The sequence below is a fragment of the Anoplopoma fimbria genome, chromosome 8 (assembly GCF_027596085.1).
Source record: "Anoplopoma fimbria isolate UVic2021 breed Golden Eagle Sablefish chromosome 8, Afim_UVic_2022, whole genome shotgun sequence".
NCBI classification, from domain to species: domain Eukaryota; kingdom Metazoa; phylum Chordata; class Actinopteri; order Perciformes; family Anoplopomatidae; genus Anoplopoma; species Anoplopoma fimbria.
This window is the reverse complement of record NC_072456.1, coordinates 10,060,171-10,086,245: the sequence shown is the minus strand read 5'-3', so window position 1 is coordinate 10,086,245 and position 26,075 is coordinate 10,060,171. Positions and strand designations below refer to the sequence as shown.

Sequence of the window (26,075 nt, the reverse complement as noted above, 5' to 3'; positions counted from 1 at the left end):
CGCTTGTTAATCATAATAAATCCACAAGAGAAGTTATGAATTTAGCATATGTAAAACAGAAACAAGGCTTTATTTTTTAAATACAACTAATGATCATTTTCATTATCAGTAAATCTTGGAATATATTTTTTCTTGTTGCAATTAGGGTTAAGTCTGATCATCTAGTCACCAAAAATGTTGAAAAATAGTGAAAGATTCTCATTTCAATTTCCCAGGTCCAATGTGGGGTCTTGATACTACTTTAATAGTAGTATCAAGTATTCTAGTTTAATTCAACAAGCAGTCCAAAAGTACACAATAAATATTTGATTACAATATACATTTTTTTAAAAACAGCAAATCGCTTTGTTTGGGAAACTGAAACGACAAATAATTTCTGCATAATTGACTTTCAGAAATTGTTCAAACACAGAAAAAAAAAAAATTTGATTGAGGAAAAATAAATTTACATTGTATATGCATATTTCTCTCTGGTCACACCTTCATCCCAAAACAGACGGTTTTTTTTATTCCCCAATTTTTCTCTTCAATAATGCATTTATTAAATGAATATATATCCTATTCTCCCCCTCACCTCGGTACGCCTTGGTGTGTCCAGCGATCAGGTACTTAAGTTCAAAGCTGTAGGATCTCATCTTCTGCTGCGTCTCACTGCGGACCGCCGCCATGTAGCTGTCCTCCATCTTACCGGTACAGCAGCTGGGCCCAGGGTGGACGCACACTCGTAGAGACTCATCTGAAAGATGGAGGCAGAAGGAATGGTCACATTCACCGGTGATCCATTGATATTTTTATTCATAGAGAATTAAAATCTCATCCAGCACGGGAGGTGGAAGGAATTATTTTTTAATGAAGTCTTCATACATCTTTATCAACCTTCAGTCTGTAGTTAATGTTCTCACCAAGTTTCTCATGATTAATGACAAAATGACATATCTGATAAATGTTTTATATTTCTTTCTAGACTAAAAGCACAGAATTAACTCCACCAATACACTAATGTGACAAAATCTGTCCTCCTCCATGTTTTTCCTTGTTTCATTAATCCATAAATTCATTTATTTATGTTGAGTGTTTCCTGTTTTATTTTGTAACTCAAATCTCCTCTCATTTCAGATCACTTCACAAGCTGCCTTTGTGTTGTTTCCAGCCAGTCTTGATCGTCTGTCCTGACCTGATTAGTTTCACCTGTCCATTGTTAGTCCTGCAGGCGCCAGACCTCCTGCTCACCTGTCCCCACTTCCCCATTTACATTTACCAGCCCAGTTCTGTTCATTGTCACTTTGTCATTGTTATTATGTGGGTGTCTGTTTTCCTGTCCCCTGCCAGCTGGACCTTCTCACTATTTGAATGTATGCCACCTGAAAACTGAATCTATCGTAAATCACTAATCCTACTGCCTCACCAACTCTCTGCATTTGGGTCCAATCCCTGTTGGAGTATTCCCTCCTTTGTCACTAAATAACCAGAAACCAACAAGTATACATCTTGTTAAATTAGTTAATCCATTTAGGGACCAGAAATCTGAACGTATTCAGTGCACAAGACCTTTATGACTTCACAAAAATAATTCTACAACGAGACTGCTGGGACCTGACGTGATGACAGGCACAGTCAGTGACATTTCACCACTCACACCAAAGAGTGTGTGTGTGTTGGGGTGTGTGTGTGTGTGTGTGTGTGTGTGTGTGTGGCGTGTCAGTGGCGTGAGGCAGTCTAACTTTGGTAGACTGCTGTAAGCCAAGCTGTAAAGTAGCTGACTGAGATCAAAGGGGGAAGAGAGATGAGAGGTTTGGACTGTTCGTATATATCTGACCTTACGTACACACACACACAAATGTTTTCATGACTTTTGGGGACATTGCATTGACTTGCATTTATTTCCTGGACTCTTGCCCTAACCAATACTGCTACTAGCTTAATCCTAACTCTTACCCTAACCTAAACCTAAATTTACCCTTACCTCAAAGCAAGTCTTCCCCCTAAATTTTAATGATTTACGTTATGAGGATGTACATTTTGTCCCATCACGTGGAGCCCCTTCGTCTGTTCTCAAAATGATTCATTAAAAAACCCTAAAAATCTCAGCACATGGTCCACTCAGTGGAGATTTTCCAGAGCTTTTAGCTCACATGGCTTTTATCCGCCAATGGAGTTTGCTCAGTTGTCATAGAGATGGGTCCATTGTTATCACATGATATATGTATAGAATAGATGCACGTAGAGTACATATGGGGGTCATATTGTAAACCCTGTCTCAGATATTTCCGGCGAGGGGACTTTTTGTTAATAATTGTTTTTATGAAAGGTCAGTAAGTTAACGTAACATAAAACTCAACCATTCATAAAATGAATTTCTTTAGGTAGTTTAGGAGAATGTTTCACAACATTTCCATGCCAACTTTTTTTTTCATCCTGAATATTAGAAGCAAAGACCAATGAAAAGGCCACAGAGTGACCAGTGAATTCATGCAATGAAGACAAGGATGTGTTCTTGTGAATATGTGAGTCAACGAAAGTGCTGCTATTCAACTGTTACAAAGCCCAATGACATCTATCTCAAGGTAATTCATTCATTGGCCACACATGATCAGAAGACTGTGTTGTACAGCGATGTTGTGTTAAGATTCTACTGGTGTAACCGTCTACAATGAGCAGACATCTCTGCCTGAAAATGCAAAGGTCACCACTATCACTAATTCGCTGTTAACAATCACAAGCCCACATCGGTTCCTCAGCAACAGTGATATTGTAGGAACAGTAACTACAGTGTCTTACATCTAATTTGGCAGATAAAAACTAAGTGTGTGATCAGCCACAGGCAAACTGCTGATCCCCAAAAGAGTGTTTTACAGATTAAGCAGAGATTGTTTTTTCTTTTGCAGCTGACGTTTGGCACAGATTTCCTTATGTCGGCTGATTATGACAAGACTGTTAACATATGATTAATGTGCATTTTCATGAACTACCTAATTATGACAAGGAGACAAATCACATATCGTCAACTTCCTAAAATAATGGCCCAAGTAATCTTTTCAGGTTTTTCAGAAAACACAAAGAAAAACGGCTCACACTCTTGACATAGGCCATTATACTACAGGGGTAGAATCGCATGATCTGTTTAACTGAGGATGTAGGCAATTTTACCAGAGGTGGCCAGCATCATGAGGAGATGATTTAGGCAACAAAATCATTTTTGTCAAAAAATTACTTAGGCCATTATTTTAGGAAGGTGACGACATGTCAACATAACAAGAAAATAAAGATTGTAAACTCAATTTCTGTATCATCCACCATCATTCAATAACTGTCTGCTCCCTCAGTGCAGGACTGAAATATTATGCAAAGAGACATCCCACATGAGCATTAACATTTAAAAAACAACATTTTTAACACCACCACTTATAGCCAAGTAGGCTTTCAAGAGCTCTATACCAGTGCTGCGGACAGTTAATGTAAGTTTGCAACAGAAATAGCTTCTCTCTCTGCATGCTGTACAGTGAAGATACCTTATTTCTAAAGGGTTTAAAACCTGCGTGGGCTACAGGACACAGCAAGTATGAAACATCTCATAGTTTGTTCACTTTTAATTTTGGTCATATAAAAGGAGAACATAGCAGTTTCTAAATTATTTTGAGCTCAGGAAAGTTGCTAAGTTTAGCCTGACTATATTAAATGAAAATGCAAGTGTGTGAGAGTCAACAGAAAGTTCACACTCATTTATGTATTTTATCCATAGAGATCTTTATAATACTGTATAGTACTGTGGACAGCAGTATGGATCTTATATATGTCCAGTAATTGTAAAAAAAAAAATACTTCATTACAAGTCCTTCAATGAAAATAACGCACTATTAAGCCTATTATCAACAAAATGTACGTAAAAGCAGTCATTAAGCCGCAAAATCGCCCAATCTGTCTCTTATATTATGATACATTACATTGTTTGATCATTAACATTTTGATGTTGTGAAGCTGGTCTAGGTTGATCTAATTTTTTTTTACTACTTTATATACTGCTCCGTACAGTTCAATTCAAAACACTGCATTGTAATTTAAATGGTTCAAAATCTAGCTCTGCAGAGTAATGTGCAAATAGCTATCAAATAACTGTAATGGAGTAAAATGTACAATATTGCCTTGTAAATGTTGTGGAGTAAAAAAATAAAGCACAGCACAACATTGAAACACTCAAGTAAAGTTCGACTAGCTCAAAATGATACTGTAAATACTCATATACACCCCCCTCCTCTGTGTATTTCGTGTTGATCCTGGAGTATTTCTAACATGATACCTCCAAAGGGACTGACTGACCTGTTCCCGGCCTGTCTGGCACCAGCTCCACCGGGCCTATTTGGCGCATCATGTAGGCTGTCTTCACCTCATGACAGCTGCTGTCCGCGTCGGCTGATCTACAGCCGGTGTTCGGTAGAAAAACAAAATAAAACAAAATCACCCAAAGCAAGTCCACGTTGTGTAGGGCTGCACGAAACATCGCCACATGTCAGGTCAGGAGATAAAGAGTCTGGATGGTTAAATATGAAATGGTACAAAAAAAAAAGAAGTCCCGCGATGCAGTTTGACTGAAAACTTCATCTGCAGAGAGTTAAAGTGTGTGTGGAGAACCACTGTCACACTCAGAGCCCTCCTCTCTCTCTCACTCTCTCTCTCACTCCAGCTCAATCACTTAATTGACATGGCCACTCAAACATACCTATAAATACTATGTCGGTTGTAAACGTGTCTGCTATACAGCCAGTATCGTCATGTTAACAATAACTTATTTCAGTGTGGGGGGGGGAAGAAAAAAAGAATACAATAAGAGCATACTTTGCCATAGAAATCATGAGGAATAAAGGCAATTTACTCCCAGTTCACTAAATGATGTGGTCATGAGCCATGTGTTTATTGATTGTGTTGTTGTTGTTGTTGTTGTTTTTTTACCCACGTTATAGCTCTCACATATAGTTTACAGCAGCTGCCTCTCTCTGGATAAAGTCCATTAAACTTGACTGATAGCTGTGAGTGAAGCGGAATAAGACGGGAAATGCTGTTTGGTGGTGGAACACGGGCGCCACCCGCTGGTCACTTTGGGTCATAGCACAGTCATTTTTTCAAAAAAACAACCACAATTGTCATGTACAGTACCAGTCAAAAGTTTGGACACACCTTCTCGTTCAACTACTTTGAAGAATGTAAAATATAAAACATATTCTGGTTTGTTGAGCATTTGTTTGTTTACCACATAATTCCATATGTGTTCCTTCATAGTTTGGATGTCTTCAATATTAATCTACAATGTAGAAAAAAATAAAAATAAAAATAAAGAAAAACCATTGAATGAGAAGGTGTGTCCAAACTTTTGACTGGTACTGTAGTCCTTATTAACATAAACATTCTGAATGTGCACCTTTCCTGTTGAAGATGTGCCTCCAGGGCTTTCTGTCATTAAATGATTTGGTTTAGGAAACAAGCCTAACTGGTTAAGTCTAGGGAACTATTTTGATTTGTCCAGTGGGTTGTAGCTAACAATGCTAACAGCACCAACAGTCCTAACAAGGGTGAACATGCTAACAGTGTTTAGCTGAGGGGGAACTGGAGGCTGGGTGCTGCAAAGACTATCGGTTGTGACCTTTTTGTCACCTGCCTGTTAGTCTTTCTTTCTTCTACAAAGTCAACTTCATGGGTGAAAGAACATTTTTGGTTTTATGCTGTGGCAGCTAAAGACAGAGTGAGGTGAGGAGTGAGGAAGACAGATGCCTCTTCACTGACCTTGCGGCTGAACTGTAATAATGTTAAACCATTTCTCTCTCGTTCTGCTGTGTGTGTGTGTGTGTGTGTGTGTGTGTGTGTGTGTGTGTGTGTGTGTGTGTGTGTGTGAGAGAGAGAGAGAGAGAGAGAGAGAGAGAGAGAGAGAGAGAGAGATAAGAGCATTGAGGAGAGTTTTCCATAGGGCTTTAGGGCATTTCACAAGGAGCAGGTTTTCAATTAAAGTGTGTGTGTGTGTGTGTGTGTGTGTGTGTGTGTGTGTGTGTGTGTGTGTGTGTGTGTGTGTGTGTGTGTGTGTGTGTGTGTGTTCACATGCTCTATGACAAACCTACACCGTCCACCCAAAAGAATAGTCTGAGAGAAGATGTCACTTGCCAGTGTATCAGTAAAGTAAATTTAGAAATAGAAAAAAATATATAGAGAAAAGTCTTCAGAGGCTTTTCTTAAAATGAATTCAATCTCATAATGATTTATTCATTATTGTATAAATAAATCTAAGTATGGGATACAAAAATTATTCAAATAATTACCTGGGATGAACCAGTTCAGATGCGAACAAATAAATAAAGATATGTAAATTATCTTTACTTCGCTTTACTTTATTGCCCCTGGAAAGGAAACAAAAACAGAAATGAACATCACCAGTACCACTCACACAGACCAGCAAATTTGACAGCAATAAATATATTGTGTACGTACTACCAAATGTTCCTCCTCCAACCTAGCTGCCTCTGCCGGCAGTGTGCTGTCATCCAGCTCAGTGGACCCATAGGGCTGGGCGTGGGTGGGTGGGTGGCTGCATCAATGGAAACAGTCAGATGGGTGAGGCTGGGTGATGGCCTTGCACAAGCCTGATTCAAAGTTAAAAAAAAACAACAACAAGCAGGACAAAGGGTTGAACAGCAATAAATACTAAATATAAAAAAATACTGTGTAATACAAATAACTGTTTGTTTACAAGGTTTGGCTTTGAGGGAGGAAACCAGCCTTTTTACAGCATTGGTCAGGCTTTACTAGTTGGGCACATTCCTAAACAAGAGGGAGCGGTGAAAGGAAGTAGAAGTGTGCTGGATGGTGGTAGACTGCTGGGGAGTTTTCCCAGCATATTGCTCTGCCTTCATGGCAATGGCAATTCTACCAGAATGAAAGAGTTCAATATACGGAAACATTCAATGTTGAGACATATCTTGTTGTGAGCATGGTTATGAGAGTCTTTGCTGCATATCTCAGGGCATTTTCAACCACAATAAAGCACACAAAAACTGGATTTCGAAGAAACCCAGCAGGTACCATCCCAGAATCACTATGAGTCAAAAGTTAAGAATTATCAAGGGAGTGATGCAAAGAGGCTTTTTGAAATAAGTAATGTTAATGCTCAGTCATTAAGTGAATGTTAGGTTACAAACATGTGTCCAGTAATGTTACATGACAGTGAAGTTACCAGGATTTAATTTTATTTTAGTTCATCGTGCATAACTTTATTGCAAATGAATGAATAAGTTAGTAGATTAAAGTAACTCTGTAAAAGTAGGTGGCAGACTGTTTCAGTTGAGGTCCCCTCATCCAGAGTGACCCCTTAAGCTCGCTAGTGTCATCAACAGACAGGTTAGTTTGGGAGCTATGTTAACAGGTAACTTAGGTGCTGACGGAGAGGCATCGGGCTATCATTGCTATAAATAGAGAGGGACTAACATGCAAAGTGTGACTGTCGATCATCGTTTCGAATCCCGTGTCACCCAAAACTTCTTGATTTTTTTTTACAAACTTCTTGTTAACAGATGATTCTAATCAAAAATCGCGTGTGGTTTGCAAAACTAGTTGGTTATAAATGTAGAATTGTTTGCAACTTCAGCTTGCTTCAGCTAACTAAAGTTGGGTTACAAGCTTTTGACATTTTCAGTAATAAGCCTGCTAGCTTCCTGGCTCTCGACCACAATGAATAACATGTTTTCCATAATTTAACTTCATATTATAATATTTTAACGTCGAGACAGAAATAAAGCAGTAGATGGCAGTCTGATGATCAACGGCGCACAAAGGACTTTATTTTCATTTCATTTCTCCTGGCACCATTCTTGGTAGTTCAACCGATTATAATTGGTCATGACATGAAACTGTGATTGGTTTTCACTTGTGTGGCGTCTGATTGGTCAATTCTTGGAAACAGAAACAAAAAGGAGTGAAACTTTACGATTCGTCAGAACAGTCAGTGAACCACAGCTTTTACTCCGCGAGTAACTCATTCTTTGTCATGTCGAACCAGGGTATGGACTTTTAAACACGTCTTATAATTAGTATGCTCATTTTATATTTTTATATTTCATAGTTTGTATACAAAAACTTCCAGGCCTTCTACTTGACTCCGTGGCCTCGTTGGCGCAGTAGGCAGCGCGTCAGTCTCATAATCTGAAGGTCGTGAGTTCGAGCCTCACACGGGGCATGTCTTTTCTTTATCACGATACCGTTTTGGAAAGTAGGAAGAACATAGCCTGTTTTCGTCAAAATGTTGACATAAGAAAGGGGGTTCTTACGTTACTGATGGACGTTACACTGATTTTCCAGTTCAAAGTTGCACCAATTTAAATGTATATATATATTTGTGAACAATATTTGTATTACTTAATTACTGAGTGTTAATTATTCTAGTTTAACGTCATATAATTGTTGTGGAGTTATAGGACAACAAGGTTAATGTCCTTCAGTCTAATGCAATATCACCCTTAACTCTCAAGAGGTGTCTCACACTTGATGAAGCATATTTACCCCCTTGCAAACATGAAATTCCTAAATAAAACAGATTGCATGAGCGTAAAGGTGGTAGTCATTTAACAGGGGTTTGACAGAGCTTTAGATTTAATTTACTTACTAATTTCTGATGAACATCAACAAGTGAAATCTGTTTTAAGAATAGATATACAGTACCAGTCAAAAGTTTGGACACACCTTCAACTACTTTGAAGAATCTAAAATATAAAACATATTCTGGTTTGTTGAGCATTTGTTTGTTTACCACATAATTCCATATGTGTTCCTTCATAGTTTGGATGTCTTCAATATTAATCTACAATGTAGAGAAAAATAAAAATAAAGAAAAATGAATGAGAAGGTGTCCAAACTTTTGACTGGTATCTGGAGCAGATTTTATAAATAACCATTTACCGTCTTAAAGGACTGATTTATTGAAAAATGAATCAAACATAAATCGAAATAATCACATTTTTGTGTGCCTATCAGTACGCGTATAATGTGTTTTTGTGTGTCTAAGCTGTAACAGCGTAATGTTTCCGTAGGCCTTCTTCCTCTTTTCCTACGGGCCCTGAACGCCTCCTGCTGCGGCCCCTTTAACTCCAATCTCCCGCGTCCCAAGTTAAGCGGAAATAGGGAGCCCTTCTTTTCTCTATTTAAGCGCGCCAACAAAGCCTGTCAGAGGAGGTACATCTGCACTTTGTTCACTGGACACCACGCCGTTTGTGTTGTCTCCCTCCATTGTCTCTGTCAGCGTCCTGAAAGAAGAAATGCCGGAGGAAACGTCCGCCGCCGCGTCGAGCTCCGGGAGGTAAGAGACGCTTGTGTTTCCTCTGCACGGAGCGGCACGGAGCGGCACGGCACGGCCAGCTAGCTTAAGCTACACAGCGCGGACAACGTCGGCGACCTGGCGTGGTTAGCACGTTATTACAGTGTGCGTGACAGTTACGTTTTAGGTTAGCTAAATCAATGCCTTTGCTTGTGAAGCTAAAGATCTGGTGACCAGTACTTGGTGGCGGCTGCTAACAAACACAGCTACCCTCCTCCTCTGTCGGTGCTAGCTAGCTGGCTAACAGTCATTAGGATACAATGCTAACAACAACAAGGCGCAGCGACAGAAACGTGTCCAACACAATGCTATAGTTCAACAGTGACAGTAAGGTGTGTTGCCTCGTTGTTCTTCAGACTAGGGTCGGGTTTGCTTTTTTAACTAAAGTCTCTCTTTACTCTCGCAGTGTGGAGGAGAAGCCGTGCTCCTCCTCTTCCTCCTCCTCTTCATCAGCTGCTGCTGCTGCTGGAGACAGGTGAGTGTCCAGTTAAGAATCTGCGCTTCATCTTTTGTATTCAACATTGGCTTTTTATATTTTATTTACGTGTCTATTTTATTCCCCCCTGCAGCTCAGTTGACGTCGCAGAGGAGGCAAAGAAGCTGATCGGCACAGGGAACAGACATCTAGTGATGGGAGATGTAGTTTCTGCTGTCAGTGTCTTCCAGGACGCCTGCAGCATGCTGTGAGTACAACTCAATATACAGTACCAGTAAAAAGTTTGGACACACCTTCTCATTCAACTACTTTGAAGAATCTAAAATATAAAACATATTCTGGTTTGTTGAGCATTTGTTTGTTTACCACATAATTCCACATGTGTTCCTTCATAGTTTGGATGTCTTCAATATTAATCTACAATGTAGATTAAAAATAAAGAAAAAACATTGAATGAGAAGGTGTGTCCACACTTTTGACTGGTACTGTATGTTAAAGGGCTGGGTGACTGTCTCAACACGGGAACGATATTGATCCTGTTTATATTGATTATTTAGTTCACTGGATTGTGTTATTAATCTGTGGTTTTCACTTACTGTGTATGCTTTCTGATGACTTCTTTATCCTTTAATTTGTATTTAGTCTGATATGCATAATAACTTTTGTTCAAATTTGTGAATTAGTTCTTCACTGTGTTCCAGTAGTGTGATTTTCATTATGTGATGTAAACTGTACCTTGATCATCACCTGGTGCAAAACTTGCTCCTCAACTCTTGTGTGTTGTCTTTCTGCCAGGGCTGCAAAATACGGGGACACTGCAGAAGAGTGTGGTGAGGCCTTCTTCCTGTGTGGGAAGTCCCTTCTGGAGCTGGCCAGGTTGGTTTACATCATTGCTCACCTTTTTAAAAACGTAATCCTACTCTGATTAGATGGTTTTACTATACAATTGAAACAAAGTTGATTCAGTGTTTTATCCCTTTTGTAATAGTCTGTTTTAATGTTTTTTTGCCTGCTTGTTCTAGCATTGACTGCACAAAAGCATAGTGCTGACTAGACAATAGGGTTCAGAGTAGGGGTGTTGCGATAAACTGCCATTAATGATAACGATATTTAAAAAGGAAATATTTAGCATGATAATCCACCTCCTTTAATTATTTTTATACTTGTATACATAGAAATGTACATACAGTTGTGGTTACAGACTGCCAAAAAATTCGAAACGCACAATAACGTTTAAGATTAATTTGACTGATGGCCTAATAAACAAAAAAATTATCATCATTTATTTTAGCCACGCTAATTGTGTCATGAAAATCAGATATTGTGACTATTTTTGGGCTTAACCTGTTTTCCACTCTGTTTTGTTCAGGATGGAGAACAGTGTCCTTGGTAATGCCCTGGAGGGAGTCCCAGAAGAATCTGAGGAAGAGGAGCAGCCTAACAGCTCAAATGTTGAGAGTGCCAACAATCTTGATGGTCAGTAAATCGTGTGTGTCAGGATGGAGAAAAAAAAAAAAAAAAAAAAAAAAAAGGTTGACTGATTCAGAGGATGGGTTCAGAATTCATTTTAAATGGTTATCTTCAGATGTTTAGACTCTTGTTGGTGTTCAACAAGAGTCTAAGTGTTCATTCTGGAAGTCAGGCAATGTGAGCCTATATGTTTTTAAGTTGTTACAGTATTACATTGAAATGGTACAAAACAGGTGATCAAGTATTTAAAGAAACATTTTCGATTTTTTTTTTTTTTTTTCACTCAAATCAAACCTCAAATGTAATGGATAATCTAACAAATTTCTACATGTCACACACATTTAACAATTTCTGCAACCCAGTCCATTTCACAACCGAGCAGAGATGTGACAGCTGCAGAAAAAAGGCTTTAAGTTATGATAAACAAGTATAAACAAAAACAGCCCTCTACTTCAGTAATATGGCATGTGTAATTAATGGTTCTAGTTCATGGCCATTTTGTGTTTATTGCTAGTTTGTCTAAAGTGTTTTATCTTAAATCCCAGCATGGCATCAGCTGACCTGTAAATACAGTTACATTAGTAAACATGCCAGTGTTTGCAGGTAGGACGCCAAACAACAATTTACAAATGCAGCATTAAGAAGAAGACTAATGCCATGGTCAGTTCAACTATCTAATGCGAACCCATTTTCCTAATGCCACTCTGGTGCAGAAAAAACTAGAGATGAGCTACGCATGCAGGTGTATGATGCAATGGCAGAGAAGGAGATAACTGAGGCGGTTGACTCCAAGCTGGAGTCTGAGGATGGAGAGGGCGACACTCAGGTGAAAAAAGAAAACGGTGTTGTCAAGTTCCCAGGCAAACATGATCTGAATGGATCAGAGGAACCCTCAAATACCCCTGTGAGCAACAAAGAAAACGGTTCAGTTCAAAAAGCTAAGGTGAATGGAGTTGAGAAGAGCCCAGTTGCTCCGGTGAACGGTCTGGAGGAAAGTCCGACTGCGTCTCCTGTAAAAGAAGATGCGCTAGAGAAGGTAGAGGATTCAAAAGGGGCAGAAGACCGGCGGTAAAGACACGGACTCCAAGCCAGAGGCTGAACAGGACAATGAGGAACCAGAGGGCAGTAGATCTTTGCATACAGAGCACTGTTTGTGTGGAGCGGTGGTGCACAATTTTGGTGTTTCTTGATATCAAACGGGCCACATTAACGGGTATTACGAAAGGGGAAGCTTACTGGCGCACGCCTTCACTGCACTTCAAGGGAAATCTCTTAGCTTTAATTTTCCTTCTGCACATTTGCCTTAATTTACCACTTTAGTCACATCATAGAAAAAATGATTACTTGGCTCTCTGTAATTATCCTTCTGGTATGTCAACAGGTGATGATGACGACGATGATGATGATGACGATGATGATGAGGATGGAGAGAAAAATGGACAGGATAAGGTGAGGGCCCATACGTGAAAGTCCCCTTGACATGATTAGGAATGTTTTTTTTTTTATTTTGATGTATGCCTTAATCATCTTTTCAGGAGGAAGATGAAGTTGGGAATTTGCAGTTGGCGTGGGAGATGCTGGAGGTCGCTAAAGTCATCTACAAAAGGTAAGGGCATGATGAAGCTAATGGTGGATTAAGAAACCAGTCAATCTGCATATAGATGACTCTTACTGAGTTCAAGCAGTGGGGAGACATGTTTATTTTATAATGTGAATGAGGACCTTGCTTGAGAACGTGAGATGATGTGCAGTAAAATGGTCTAACAGTAGATTTCTTATTGATCCCCCAAAGAAATGAAGGCAAAGACGACCAGCTGATGGCAGCCCAGGCATATCTGAAACTTGGAGAAGTCAGTGCTGAGTCAGGTATTTTCTTTTGTTCTCTCAAAGACTATATTCTGAATTAAACTACATTATTCTACCATAACTTCGTGTGGTAGCTCCCATCACGAGAGTTTTCTGTTATTCACCCCTCTAATAGTTGCTGCTTAATCCTGAGTCAGTCTGTGTTTTGCAGATTATTGAGTTTCTCGCTAAACGATTACATTCAGTTTAAAACTGCGACAGACGAATGACTCCCACACACTAGTGTTGTAAATCGTTGCTAATCATTGAACATCTATCCCCGAGTGTCTCCTAGTACCACTTCAGAGCAAAAATAAATATGACGTTATTGTCCAAATTCTGAGTCAGACATGTCCCCTCCACAGGCAACTATCCTCAGGCGCTAGAAGACTTCCAGGAGTGTCTCGCTCTGCAGCTCAAGCACCTGCCGCCCCACAGTCGTCTGCTGGCTGAGACCCACTACCATGTCGCCACGACACTGTGCTACATGGATCAGTACAGCCAAGCCATCCAGCACTACAACAGCTCCATAAAAGTCATCGAGACCCGACTGGGTAAGAGTTTTCTTTCTCTAACGTTGTCATAGCTGCCGCTTTGTTGTGCACTTACCCTTTTGTGTTAAGTGCCATTCCATTTTTTTTTTTTTAATTGTCATAAATGAGGTGACTGACAGATTGCTGGGAGTTTTTATCTTTTTTTTTTTTTTTTTTTTTTTTTTTTTTAAACTAAGTACTTCGTCCATTGTGTCAGCAGAATGTCTGCATTGAACCTGTTTTTTCATGCGTTTGTTGAACTTAACAGTCATTGTCTTTGTACAGCCATGTTGCAGGAGGCGATTGGGGCTGCAGAAGAGAAGAACGAGATGGAGGAGCTGAAGCAGCTTCTGCCAGACATCAGGGAAAAGGTGGAGGATGCCAAGGAAAGCCAGAGAACCGCTAGCGCTGCCTCCCAGGCCATCCAGCAGACACTAGTGAGTACACAGGACAACAACATGTAACTCAATGGTGGAAATCATTCAAGTTGGAACCATTCTCTTAACACTAGGGAATATTTTTGAAAACCAAACCCAACAAAACATCAGCTCCCGTTTAACCGACTAACCTCTTGCAGGGCGGAGCCTCAACCTCATCAGCATTCCAATGTGAAAATGGCGGCCCTTCCTCATCTTCAGCATTTGCCACAGCCAGCCAGGTAAGGACATTGTAGGAGTGCATCTTAAAACTCTTTTTATACCGTGCTTACAGTTATCCACGACTGAATGCCTTACAGGGTATATCCAAGCAAACATGACGTTTCTATTTCAGATCCCAGTCAAACCGTCTGACAGCGGCTCGTCTTCCAAAGCAGTCTCGAACATCTCCCACCTCGTCAGGAAAAAGGTGAGGCCCACTAATCTCCTCTCCCCAGTTTGTTTTCTCATCTCGATTTCTGCCAATTTCGCACTATTGATGGCTCAGAGGCCCAACATGTCATGATTTTGCCGTCTATGCCACCTACTGAAACACAACAATTTAATAATCTAGGAATAAAATCCCTGAGAGCTGACTCAGTACTGTCTGTTTAATAATCTGTATGTTGAGACTGGCAATGTCATTTAAATTGGAAAGTCCATGTGCTTGCCTGCTTTGGTGATAGGGATGTTGTGTCTTTCTGCTAATGCAAATCTTTAGCTTTTGTGTGAAGTGTGACTTCTGTTGGTTAACTTTTTTATTAAATTTTTTTTATTGTAGTTGTGGCATGTGTGTAGGTGGTTGCGTTGGCGTATCAGCTTAATGCTTTTAATTCAGCTTTGAGATCATCAGATTGTGTGCATGCTGCACTCGAATGTTGTGACCGTGACTTTTTTTTTTTTTTTTTTTGTTAAATGTTTGCATTGGATACAGTCCTGCACAGAAGCGTTCAGTCTTCTGTTCCCTCTCCCTTTTTTGACCGGTTTTATGTTTCTACACAGAGGAAACCAGAGGAGGAGAGCCCAGTAAAGGACACTGAGGCTAAACAAGTGAAACAAGAAGCCACAGTTAATGGCGCTGACTCTAGTGCCAGCAACGGCAATGGAGTCCAGGAGGGAAAATCACAGGAGGCGAGTGATGGGCTCATGTCTTATGAACTGATGCGTTTCTAGGACGGCACTCCCAAGAAGAGATTGTGCTGTGACGATGTTGCTCTGCTTGGATGGAAAAGATGCCCCCAATGTGCAGTAGTTGCTACTTGCATATGGCTTTTGTTGGAGGTCCAGACCCAGTTGGGTTCTGGTTGTTTTTCAGTACATGCAAGTCATCTGAAAAAGCTGACCGTGTTGCAGTCTGCACTTCTGGAGGGAATGTACCTCCATAAAGCCTACTCGAAACAACATGCATGTCTACAATGCAGTTGGGAGGAGTCCTGTGTAACTTGGTGCTAAACACTGGATATAAAATGCATCTTTGGCCCGTTGCAGGTCTTTTCACAAGACCTAAAAGTGACCAGGCTTTTTTCTTTTTTCTCCAAAATTACTTCCTCAAATTAATTTGTGGTGGCTTTTATCTGTATAGAAGCAAATACTGTTCAGAGTACTTGTAACTAGATATGCAGCATTGTTTTACTGCTGTTGAATTCTCATTCCTGTGAAATGTTGTCTTTTTGCAGTATGTAAGCGTTTTCAATTTCTACTTGTTTAAAAAAAAAAAAAAAAAAAAACTGCAATGGTGAGATGATGGTCGTAGCACTAAATCTTCTATTCTGTGATTGTTAAGTGTTTTTGTTTTCTTGCTTGTTTCCTGTAGTCTGCCACCCAGTCAGCCTCTGTCGGGTCGTCAGCGTGACCGTCCTCGTCTCTTTCCTGATCTTCGAAACCAGCACAGCATGCCTCTCCAGCCCCGCCACCTTCAACACTTTTGTTTTTGTAAATAAGATCATTTTCATAGATTTTTGTCTGTCCAGTTTTGTATACTTGTAGTAAAAAAAAAAAAAAAAAAAAATTAATAAAAATAATTGCAGATTTAAGTTTGTATCACTGAATTCTTTAGACTTCACTTCATGTCGGTTTATTCCGATTTTAGAAGAAATGACTCGCTCACCGATCGTTGGACTCCCACACTGAAAAATGACCCTCTGAATATCTTGAGTTAGGACATGGTGCTGCCACAAGTATTTCTTTAAATATTTAATCTTGAGATTGTTAAATGACTTAAAATATTAAATTCATATAATTACTCTAACCTAGGAACAGGTGCTACAGACCTGCAATGATTAGTGGCTCCATATTGAATAGGGGGGGGAATCCTTATTTGGTTCTCTCAGTATCTTAGAAGGTTTGAAAAGTTTTTTTGTAGCTCACTATTCCCACATTTTTATAGACCAAGCAATTCATTGACAAATTCATGTTGCTACGTTGCAGCTAAATGTGCCATTTTAACAAACTTAAAGCACTTGTAAAAATGTACTTTTAACACTCAACACTGTCAAAGTCGTTGGACTATTTTCCAACAATGTGCTTCTACACATTGTCTTTAATAACTTTGCTTTTACTGTAGACCCCTGCACATTTTGAATGCCGCAAAAAGGTAAATGCGTAGTGAGGAGCCCTCATTCAAACTTCCACAACAGTTCATATGTTACATCCTGATTGTAGAGAGATCCTCTGCATGGCATTCTTGTCCTGTTCACCTCTGACCGCTCTCGGTGAGTGGAGGCCTTTGGTGATCAGTGTAGGACAAAAAGGGAGGAGAGTTAATCCAATCCTGTGAGCTGAGGCGCTGAAACCGCCAGAGCTGCATTTCCATGGACAGTCGCAGGACGTGAGGACACCTGTAATGAGACACGAGGTGTACAAACGGCACCACATTCAAGCTTGTTAATTTCAAATAAAAGATCAAGAAATATTATGCTTCAAGCCTTGGAAAGATCACTCAATTTCTTTTCTGTAATTTGATTGTTTTTTTTCCCCTCAAGGTTCAGCACCCTACCACAGCTGGATATTTATAGTGACCGGTGCTAGTCGGGTCAGGCTTAGCCAGAGTCTGAACATCTGCGTCTCGTCCGTTGACCAAACGTACACACAGCTCCATTTTGCCCACCTTAAGTTTACAGAAACAAACATACAGTCAGTTATCTAATTAGCTTCCTTTCTTCATCCTGTACTAAAACTGTACATCAGCAAGAAATAAAACATATGAAGTTTAACTTTTTTTTTTATGTACCAAAATTCCCTTGGTGTCTTTATACCTGGGGCACTGAGTTGAGCTGGGCAGGGCTTGAGGAGGATCTAACAGGCAGATTGCGCACTGGCAACCTCCAGTGGCCACTACGGAGCTGTTTGTGGAGAGAAGATAAAATATAACGTTTACTATCAACCAGAGAACTCTGTAATGGTGCAATTGGACCAGAGGTTTAAACTGTGCGAACATAACAGCTGGCAATTTTAGGCTTGCATGATAATCTGTGACAGATTAATGATAAACTGTAACAGTTGGTGCCAGTCATTTATTAATTACCTCTGCAGGTAGGAGTGGTTTTAAAAAAAGTTCTTGAAATGAGTGAAAGTTCAGTGAGGTTACTATTCAGACCCAGAGCCTTTATACACCACTGGTTTTTGATTGCTAAACATCAACAGCATGATATCATCTGAGCTTCCTCCTCCTTCAGATTCGGAGAGGACAGGCGTGCCTCTGTGTGATCTCCCTTTACTGGATCACCTGTTCACATTTCTACCTGGTTGTATTTGTCAAAGAGATCCATCCGTGTCCAGCCACAGGATGCCAGTTTGAAGACCTCCTGACTGTGAGCATCCACATCTCCTGCTGTCTGCACCTCCACCACCAGAGAGAGGGAGGCTGATGGCTGGATCCTGCAGGGGGAAAGGGTTTACGGACACTTTTAGATTTCTGTTTGTGAAAATCAGGGTTGACGGATTCATTCTAATCAAGAAAATAAACCTTAATTGAATGTTTCTACCCTTTGGAATAATAGTGTACTTAATGTGTTACTATGAGCCAGGGTTGTCTGGATAGTTTTTATGGGGTAGAGCTCAGGCCACATAGCCACCCCTTCTCAGTTATAGTACTTTTCTCATGTTTAGTTACTTACATGGGTAAATTAAAACACTTATCCTATTATTTGCCAATCCCTGTTCTGGAGTCTTGTCCTCAGATGTTTTAAGTAAAAGCCCTGCTCTCTATATATTGATAATCGTGGCTATTCTTCTCTAGGTATTGTTTCTACCTGGGCACAGGCTGTTTGACCGACAGGAGGGCGTAGTTTGTAGGGGTGGCGCTGTGGGTGTAAGGCAGGGTTCCTCCTGACAGGCACTGGACAGGTGGAAGGGGAGTCGGCGGTCCCACCTCCTGACCTTCTGAGTAAAGAGCTGCCACCAGGCACAGCGCCCTCTGAGAGACATCCACTCCCAGCATCAGGTCGTAAAAAACCACAAAACCGGCCCTGAAACGCCAAGAAAGGAATGTGGGTTAAAACATTGATGGACCAGTAGATGATTTACCATGATAAACAGTCACTTTATTATTACTTAGATCTGACAATGGGCTATTTGAGAGATTTGATTATACAAATAACTGCATGATGTGAGCCCATCAGCTAACTCAAATTAGATATGCTGTGGAAAATGTAACTGACGCAGGGTCGTAGGGGGCCGGACCCAGAGAGTCCAAGGAACCCGACATCCATCTTCCCGTTGGAGAGGAGAGAGATCTCGTCTGGAGCTGAGGGACACACGTAGAGGTACAGTATCTGAATCTATGTCACAGACAAACAATGTCAAAATACCTGGAGCTAAAAAAACAGAAGAGTTGCCAATTAAATCATGTAAATGTGAGTGACTACAGCTGTAAATGATCTACCAGTGAGAGAGGTGCATGAATGTGGGTCTGGGGTCGGAGTTGGGGAGGCATCGGAGGCTGTTTCATGGTCCTGGGACCCTCTTTGCTTCTCTCCATCTCTGCCTGTAAACTGCCGATCTGCAGGAGGTTCTCCCTCTGAATCAGCTCAAGCTCAGTACTCGCTGCGGCAGGAGACCACCACCCTAATTGTGTTTTTGGTACACAGCACAACAAATAAGCATATTACACCATTAATAATGATCACAAAATTCCCAGACAATGAATTCAATTCCTAGAGCTGCATGTATCACAACACAAGGTGGAAGGATTTTTATATTAAAGGCTGTATAAAGCTGTAGGAGGATTCTGTTTCACTTCTAAGTTTTACTTTTTATTATATTATGTAATATCATATTTTTCTTGAATGTAACATAGCATAGAATAGAATAGAATTTGTTTTGAATGTACTACTTAATTTGTACTTACACATAGCTAACTGCCATTTGCTTTACACAGTAAGAAAAAATAGGTTTTATTTGTGAGAGCTCTCTAACCGTCATATGTTTGGTGTTGATCCCTGACCAGCTGGATCCTCAGGATCTCCTCCTCAAGTCTCTGGTTCTCCTGCTCCACAGCCAGCAGCTCCCTTCTCGGACTCCACCGAGGAGGCTTCACCTCTGGATAAGAGGACAACAGAGATGGGGCTCAGGGCCAAAATTGTATTTACCGTCAGTTTTAAGTCATATGCCTGGAGTGTGTACCAAGAATTAAAATCATCTTGTTTCAATTCGGGGTGTGTGCTTTGCATTTGGCATGCTTTAATGGATCATGCGAAAATAAATGTTTGACCAGCATCTTATAGTCATGGACTTTGTGTAGGGAAAGGCTCCACTGAGCACAGTACTATGTTTTTCTTTTCGTCATCACTCTCAGTCTCACTCTTCTTTTCGGACTCGCTTGATGTCGCTGGTTGTTTATTCTCCAGACTTCGGGCTTCCACCTGGAGGTCAATCATTTGTGCCACAATGGCTGGATCAGACCCACTGGACTGCATGTATGCTTGCCACAGGGCTCTGCAACAAAGAGACCAGATTTACCCTCATATAACCAGGCAGCGCAGTAGAACTAATTCATAATCACATGTAGCTTAAATAACCTGATTTTCTCAGTGTGAACCATAAAAATAAAAATAAACTGTCTGTCTTGTTTTTCGTAGGTACGTACTTTATCTGGGTAGAGAGAGGGCCATCCGAAGAAGAAATGAGCTTGTAGCTGTCATGATCCATTTTTTTATTCTTGCATGGATCTGGCTGATTAGCATGTACCGAGTCCTCTCGCACGCTAAAAAGAAAACATAAACACAGTAGATAATCTAAATTTGATAATATTTTTGCCTCTATTAAAAGTTTCCCATCCGTAATCCACCTTACAATAGGAAATAATTCTACCACAAATGTTGCAATGAGGAACCACCAGGCATAACGAAATACATAATTTATGCTTGGAGTCATCCAGCAGCTAGAAACAAAACAACATATTTCACTAAATATTCATCCTAGAGGCAGAGCACCACAGAGGCAGTAATTTATTTTTGAATGCTCCATCTGACATAATTTACCACAACAATAACACATTAAATAAACTCTTCATTTAATCCATTCCTGCTCCGGCAGCACAGTTAGTGGTGACACACTGAAATGTTGCAAGTTTTAACAAAATTCAACAGTCAGTGCTGAACTCTCAACAGTCATGTATGGATAAGAACCTCTAAAAGCCTGACATATAAAACACTCACATCATTACACAGATAGAACACACTTACTGTGATGCACTGAGGTGTTCAGAGATTTGTTGCAGTATCTCCTCGTTTCTCTCCTCCTGCTCTCTGAGCTCCATCAGCACACTCTCCAGATGAGTGGTGTTGCTCTGCTCGGATAGGACACTCATCTGATGGGCCAGCTCTGACACACACACACACACACACACACACACACACACACACACACACACACACACACACACACACACACACACACACACACACACACACACACACACACACACACACACACACACACATTCACAATGCCTTAGAGATCTTTGACATCAACATTGCGTGTTAATCTGAGAGGATGACATTTTACACAAAGGCTGAAGAGGATAGTTGGTCTACAAGGTCTCAAGAGATGTATTGTGTTTTTCCCTCACCGTCCCTCTGCTGCTCCAGCTCCTGGTTGTGAGTATGTATCAGGGCCAGTTGGTGCTGGTGGAGCTTCGTCATTTCCCTCATCTCTTCCAGTCTCTCACTGTGACCAAACTGACGCCCACTCGTCTATAGAAGATGTTAGTAAATTAATAGACTCATGCATAGAATTGGTTCTTAACGATGTTACAACCTGGAACAAAATGAAAACATTTTTTTCTTGAACCACAGACCTCTGGCACGGGCCCTGCTCTAAAATGCAAGCCCAAAATAAATAGTGTATAAATAGTGTATGTAATGGTGTAAATAGAGTATACTGTATTTATTAATATCTGCAACTACAACATTTATTTGGCATCAAATTAAAGGTAACACTTGTGAGATTTCTGCAGAAGGGGGTATAAGCATCAGTATGCATGTTACTGGGTCAGAGTAAATGAAGATGGAACACAGGCAAAATCCAAGATTAAATTTTCACCTAACAAAACTACACTTTTAGAGTGAATATCCCTTTGGAATGATGCAGTTGCATCCCAAAACCTGCAAACCATGTCACAACATCTGAGCAGTACCTGTGTGCAGACTGTTGCTAATTAAGTGACGCAGAGCCAATTTGTGAGGTTTCAGGAGATGCAGGTTAAGGCAGAATCTTCAAATTGGCCATTTGGATACCATCTGTGCTATTTTCTCCGGTAACTGTAAAACCCATTTTTTTTAATTTACATTTAACATAGGCATTATATCCATCTAGATAAAACTGCTTTTGGCTTTGTTTTGAAAAATAATCAATCAGACTTCATGCATGTTTCCATTAAAATAAACCCATAACCCATTGGTCTATTTGGACCGCTCACGCTAGATGATTCATCCACCAGATGGAGACATAGACCATATTTGTTACATGCTGAGGATAGGCTGTCGGACGCGCAACGAAACTTCTCTAAGCCCCAGCCTTTGCTGCTACTCCTTCAAGCTGTCCGTGCTACCATGGAGCCCATACTGTCACTAACTGTCAACAAAATAAACACTTTGCATTTCAAGGACAATTCAGCAGTGAAAACAAGTAAACCCTCTCATGCATAGAGGTCACTACAGTGGACAGCTATTCAAATGTTGTTTTCTTATATATGCATGAGTTTTGATGGCATAGTTGCACATCAGCCACTACAGTGAGCACTATTGTAGTGGCTGATGTGCAACTATGCCATCAAACCCCATGCATATACAAGAAAACAACCTTTGAATAGCTGTCCACTGTAGTGACCTCTATGCATGAAAGGGTTAAAACAATAAAGAGTTCACAGTGTAAAAGTGAACCACCACATTGTCTGGTGTCAAGACAAAAGACAATTTAAGTAAGAGAAGTATTCCTGTAAAAGCGTGTAGGTCTTTATTCACTGTTATAATCATTAAAAAGCAAAAGCAGCATGCGGGAGTCAATGGGGCAGAGCCGGATTGTAGTAGTAGTAGTAGTAGTAGGATAGCTACTTATATGGCTTTGGCCCTCTTTATACACCTATGCTCCAGTCAAATAGTGAAGCCAAAATATCCCGGAGAAGGGAGCTGCCATCTTGAGACTTTGACGTCATTTTGAGCCGGAGTCTGCGCAGTAGCGTACGGGGTCACGCCCACACACCTGAGCCAAACACTGCTCATTTGCGTGATCCACCTCGCTGCAGTATTAGCGCCACACTAACTGTTTGGCTGGAAAGACCACAACAACTGACCATAATGTCACTATATTTATGGCCAAATTGAAACATAAACGAGTTTACAGACTCGTGACAGTTATGGAAAGTTACAGTTTCCCACAACTAGTTACTTCAGAGCAGCTAATAAAAACCAAACCTATCAGAAAAAAACAAAAACACTTCCACATGTGTTTGATGATTGGGCTTCACTTTTGGGGAGCTGTCATGTCCTCCATCTGTATATACAGTCTATGATACAAACGGATGGAACCAACACAAAATGATCCGGAGATATTGGGATATTAGCAGCGTTAACATGCCCGTGAACGCAACCTTTGATCACATGATAGCAAAGGTAAGACATAGTGTAGCAACATCGCTAATACCACTATGCAAGCGTGGTTTGGATACATGCTCATTAAGTAGCTTTGTGTTGGAATTGTGTTCATTTAAGTAAGAGTGGTTATCATGACTTTTTAGCGGAGCTTCTCCCCATTATGTGGATATGCACATATGTTACATGCTGCGTTTACTTGTCGGGTTTGGGTTGCCATGTGCGCAACTGACCCCCGGTTTAGGTGGACCCTGGGGCTCAAGATTAACTGATTTTACAATATAGTACGTCAGAAGAAACATGCACACTTAAACACCTTGACATCGTTTGAAGTGCTCAGCAGGTATGAAGGGCTTAGATAAGTCTGATAAAAGACACATAGAAACATAAACCCCCACCTCAGTATCTGTGGTCCTTTGTGACCATTTTTGCAGATTTTCTTCAATGGACATCCTCAATTTGTGAAACTGAAAAGTCAAAAGTCAGATTTTTAACATTTAATCTTAAAGTTTTCCCTTGATATCATTTTTTAATGCACAAGTGTATATTTCTATGTCTATATAATGTAATACTTTACTTAATCCCTTTTTGAAGTTGCTCTTCCAGTGTCTCTTGACTGACATAATGTTATTCAAACATACATTTTTAATCAAAGACCATAAAAGCAAGTGCAGGTTGGTTCTCATTATCTCAGGTAAAACAATAGTGCCTTTGATAGTGCTGTAGTGTTGGGGTTCAGTTTTACCTCATGTCTGAGATCTTGCAGAGCAGCATTCTCTGTCTGACTGGTTTGCGTGCCCTCTGCTCTCGCTAACTTTGGTTTGGGGATTTTCCTTCGGTGAGCTCTCAGCTGCACACATAAAGACACATGCAATTTTTACTACTGTTTACGTTACTTAATTATCAATGACAGAGATGGCCCTTAAATCATTTACACCTGCAGGAATGTGCAAAAATCTGTCTGAAATAATAAATCCTAGTCTTTATAATTCATCGACTTTGCACTCATTTTCAGTTTTCTCCTCATTTCGTACCCCAAATTTTTACTGTATTTTTTTTATATGGACATGCAAAGGGGACTTCCCTACAACAACAATTCTCAATTTTGTGGGAAGTTTGCAAGTCCATGTTTTAACCAATATCCTATTAAGTTTCATGTGCTTCTCCTACTAAAATCATGAGAAATGTATGTAGCTATTTTTTTTAGCTACATTAACTCACGTTGATCACATGATTTGCCTCTTTTGTTTCCTTCTTTCACTTTATCAACCTGCTCACACCTTGCTCTCCCTCACTACATCAGTAGGACTTACTTACCTGACTGAGATCAGGGATTCTCGTCTGTTTAGAGTCCCGAAATTCAGGTTTGTCCCTCATGAGAAGTTCAGAGCTGCGTCTTTGCACCCGAAGGTGTCCTACCTCGTTCCCAATGCAGAGCAGCGCTTTATGTTTCCCAAGCAGCTCAGTGGAGCGAAACACCATGTTACAGTCTGTGCAGATCAATTCCAGCTCCATCTGGTATCAGAGCTGGTGTTTATCAAGATTTAAAAAAAAGTTTGCAGGATCTGAAATAAAGTTTCGGTTGAAAATTTAATAAGCTGAAAATACTGTGGGAAAAATAAACAAAACAACCAAAAATCATATTATTCTACATTAATAGAAGAGTACTCTCACAGGTTGTTAAACGTGTTTGGTTTGTTATTTAACTACGGAGTTACTGGCTTGTATGTTTGTTGGTAATGGTAACTGTCACCATGCCTGTTGTCAGGGTGTGATAAGGTTACTCTAAACATACCACCCATTACCTCTGCCTATCCTATAATATCAGGATAGGCAGAGGTAATGAATGTGTTTCATCAGTTAAAATATGGATTTTCTGTCTGAAACGAACAGAAAAAAACTCTCCTTTGTCTACACTTTGCACTCAGACACATTAACACTGCCCATACGTTTTCTTCCACCCATTTGAAAATTCATAACATTCTCAGACTGCCTGATGTTTTTCTCACCCTCCAGTGAGCTCTCTGAGAGGCTGACTGCAGTTGTGCAGAGGAAGTCTCAGTGAGTATGTTCACGGTCACAACCCGTTAAAAGAAACACACACACACACACACACACACACACACACACACACACACACACACACACACACACACACACACACACACACACACACACACACACACACACAATAATCGGACAAAACCTGCGTGATAAATCTCACCTCTCACCATGTATTCCATACCATGTCGTATGCTGCGTTCAATGACAGGACTGTGTAATGGAAAGTCTGGCTGTACAGCTTTTTAGTACAGGACTCTAGAAGGACTAGTGGGTCAGTTCCTTTGAGAGGATTTTCTCACATCTAGCTGCAGACTCTTTTTAAATGTGTCACGATCTAGAGGGCAAACGGACGTCTCCCTAAAGCTACTCGCATCACAGAAGTATGACTCAATTAGCTCATTGACATTGCAACATGTTAATGTGACACTTAGAACTCAAAAGAAACTGAAGTGGTATTTAACAATACTTAGCAGATAAAGTATTGGTCTGTTTCCACCCCCGGCAAATACGGCTCAATTTTTAATGTTGTATGGCCTTCATTCAGACATAAATGGACTTCACACACACGTTACAGTTTCCCTGACTATATCTGAGAAAGTCTTGTGGTGAATTTGACTGAGGAAAAAACAAACATCTATTTGTACCTTCAAAACTTAACTTTCTTGTACATTTTAAAATCTCTCCCTTACTCACGTCAGTTAAAAAGCTGCCCCTTGCAGACAGCAGTGTTTACAAGCCCTACTTTACTGTTAAACAGAAGGTAGTGCCAACTTCTTCACCGCAGTAACAACAAGTATTTGTCCCCATTTGTCTTTATTTAATACTTGAGGGTAACTTCTTACATGCATTCCAGATGAAACTATAGAACTGAAACTGTAT

At 40.3% G+C, this 26,075-nt stretch overlaps 3 protein-coding genes and 1 non-coding gene across 4 annotated transcripts in view; 2 read left to right on the top strand and 2 right to left on the bottom strand.

Annotated features, from left to right (window-relative positions):
- The window catches only part of LOC129095093 (glypican-5-like), a 44,596-nt gene extending 40,230 nt beyond the window's left edge, over positions 1-4,366 (bottom strand). The window contains exons 1-2 of the mRNA XM_054603469.1: positions 4,315-4,366; positions 575-736 (exon numbers count right to left, since the gene is read on the bottom strand). Coding sequence (XP_054459444.1) covers positions 575-736; positions 4,315-4,366 — 214 coding nt within the window. The remainder of the gene's footprint in view (positions 1-574; positions 737-4,314) is intronic.
- Positions 4,367-8,136: 3,770 nt separating this feature from the next.
- On the top strand, positions 8,137-8,209 carry trnam-cau (transfer RNA methionine (anticodon CAU)). Its single transcript has one exon. It is a non-coding gene; the product is annotated as a tRNA-Met (tRNA).
- Positions 8,210-9,117: 908 nt separating this feature from the next.
- On the top strand, positions 9,118-16,031 carry nasp (nuclear autoantigenic sperm protein (histone-binding)). Its single transcript, XM_054602499.1, is given in 16 exon segments — positions 9,118-9,325; positions 9,750-9,818; positions 9,913-10,026; positions 10,575-10,655; positions 11,149-11,255; positions 11,963-12,293; positions 12,295-12,371; positions 12,631-12,698; positions 12,785-12,855; positions 13,042-13,115; positions 13,460-13,648; positions 13,913-14,064; positions 14,205-14,285; positions 14,399-14,473; positions 15,046-15,174; positions 15,857-16,031. Coding segments are annotated over 16 exon segments (1,698 nt in total). The 5' UTR covers positions 9,118-9,284; the 3' UTR covers positions 15,896-16,031.
- Positions 16,032-16,735: 704 nt separating this feature from the next.
- ccdc17 (coiled-coil domain containing 17) lies at positions 16,736-24,647 on the bottom strand. Its single transcript, XM_054602943.1, has 15 exons — positions 24,450-24,647; positions 23,878-23,982; positions 23,531-23,599; positions 21,113-21,236; positions 20,727-20,865; positions 20,129-20,245; positions 19,844-19,977; positions 19,459-19,581; positions 18,926-19,086; positions 18,702-18,787; positions 18,294-18,509; positions 17,784-17,919; positions 17,298-17,384; positions 17,034-17,149; positions 16,736-16,880 (listed from the first exon to the last, which is right to left on the bottom strand). The coding sequence occupies exons 1-15, from the start codon at positions 24,645-24,647 to the stop codon at positions 16,736-16,738; spliced, it is 1,956 nt and encodes a 651-aa protein (XP_054458918.1).
- Between the last annotated feature and the right edge of the window lie 1,428 nt (positions 24,648-26,075).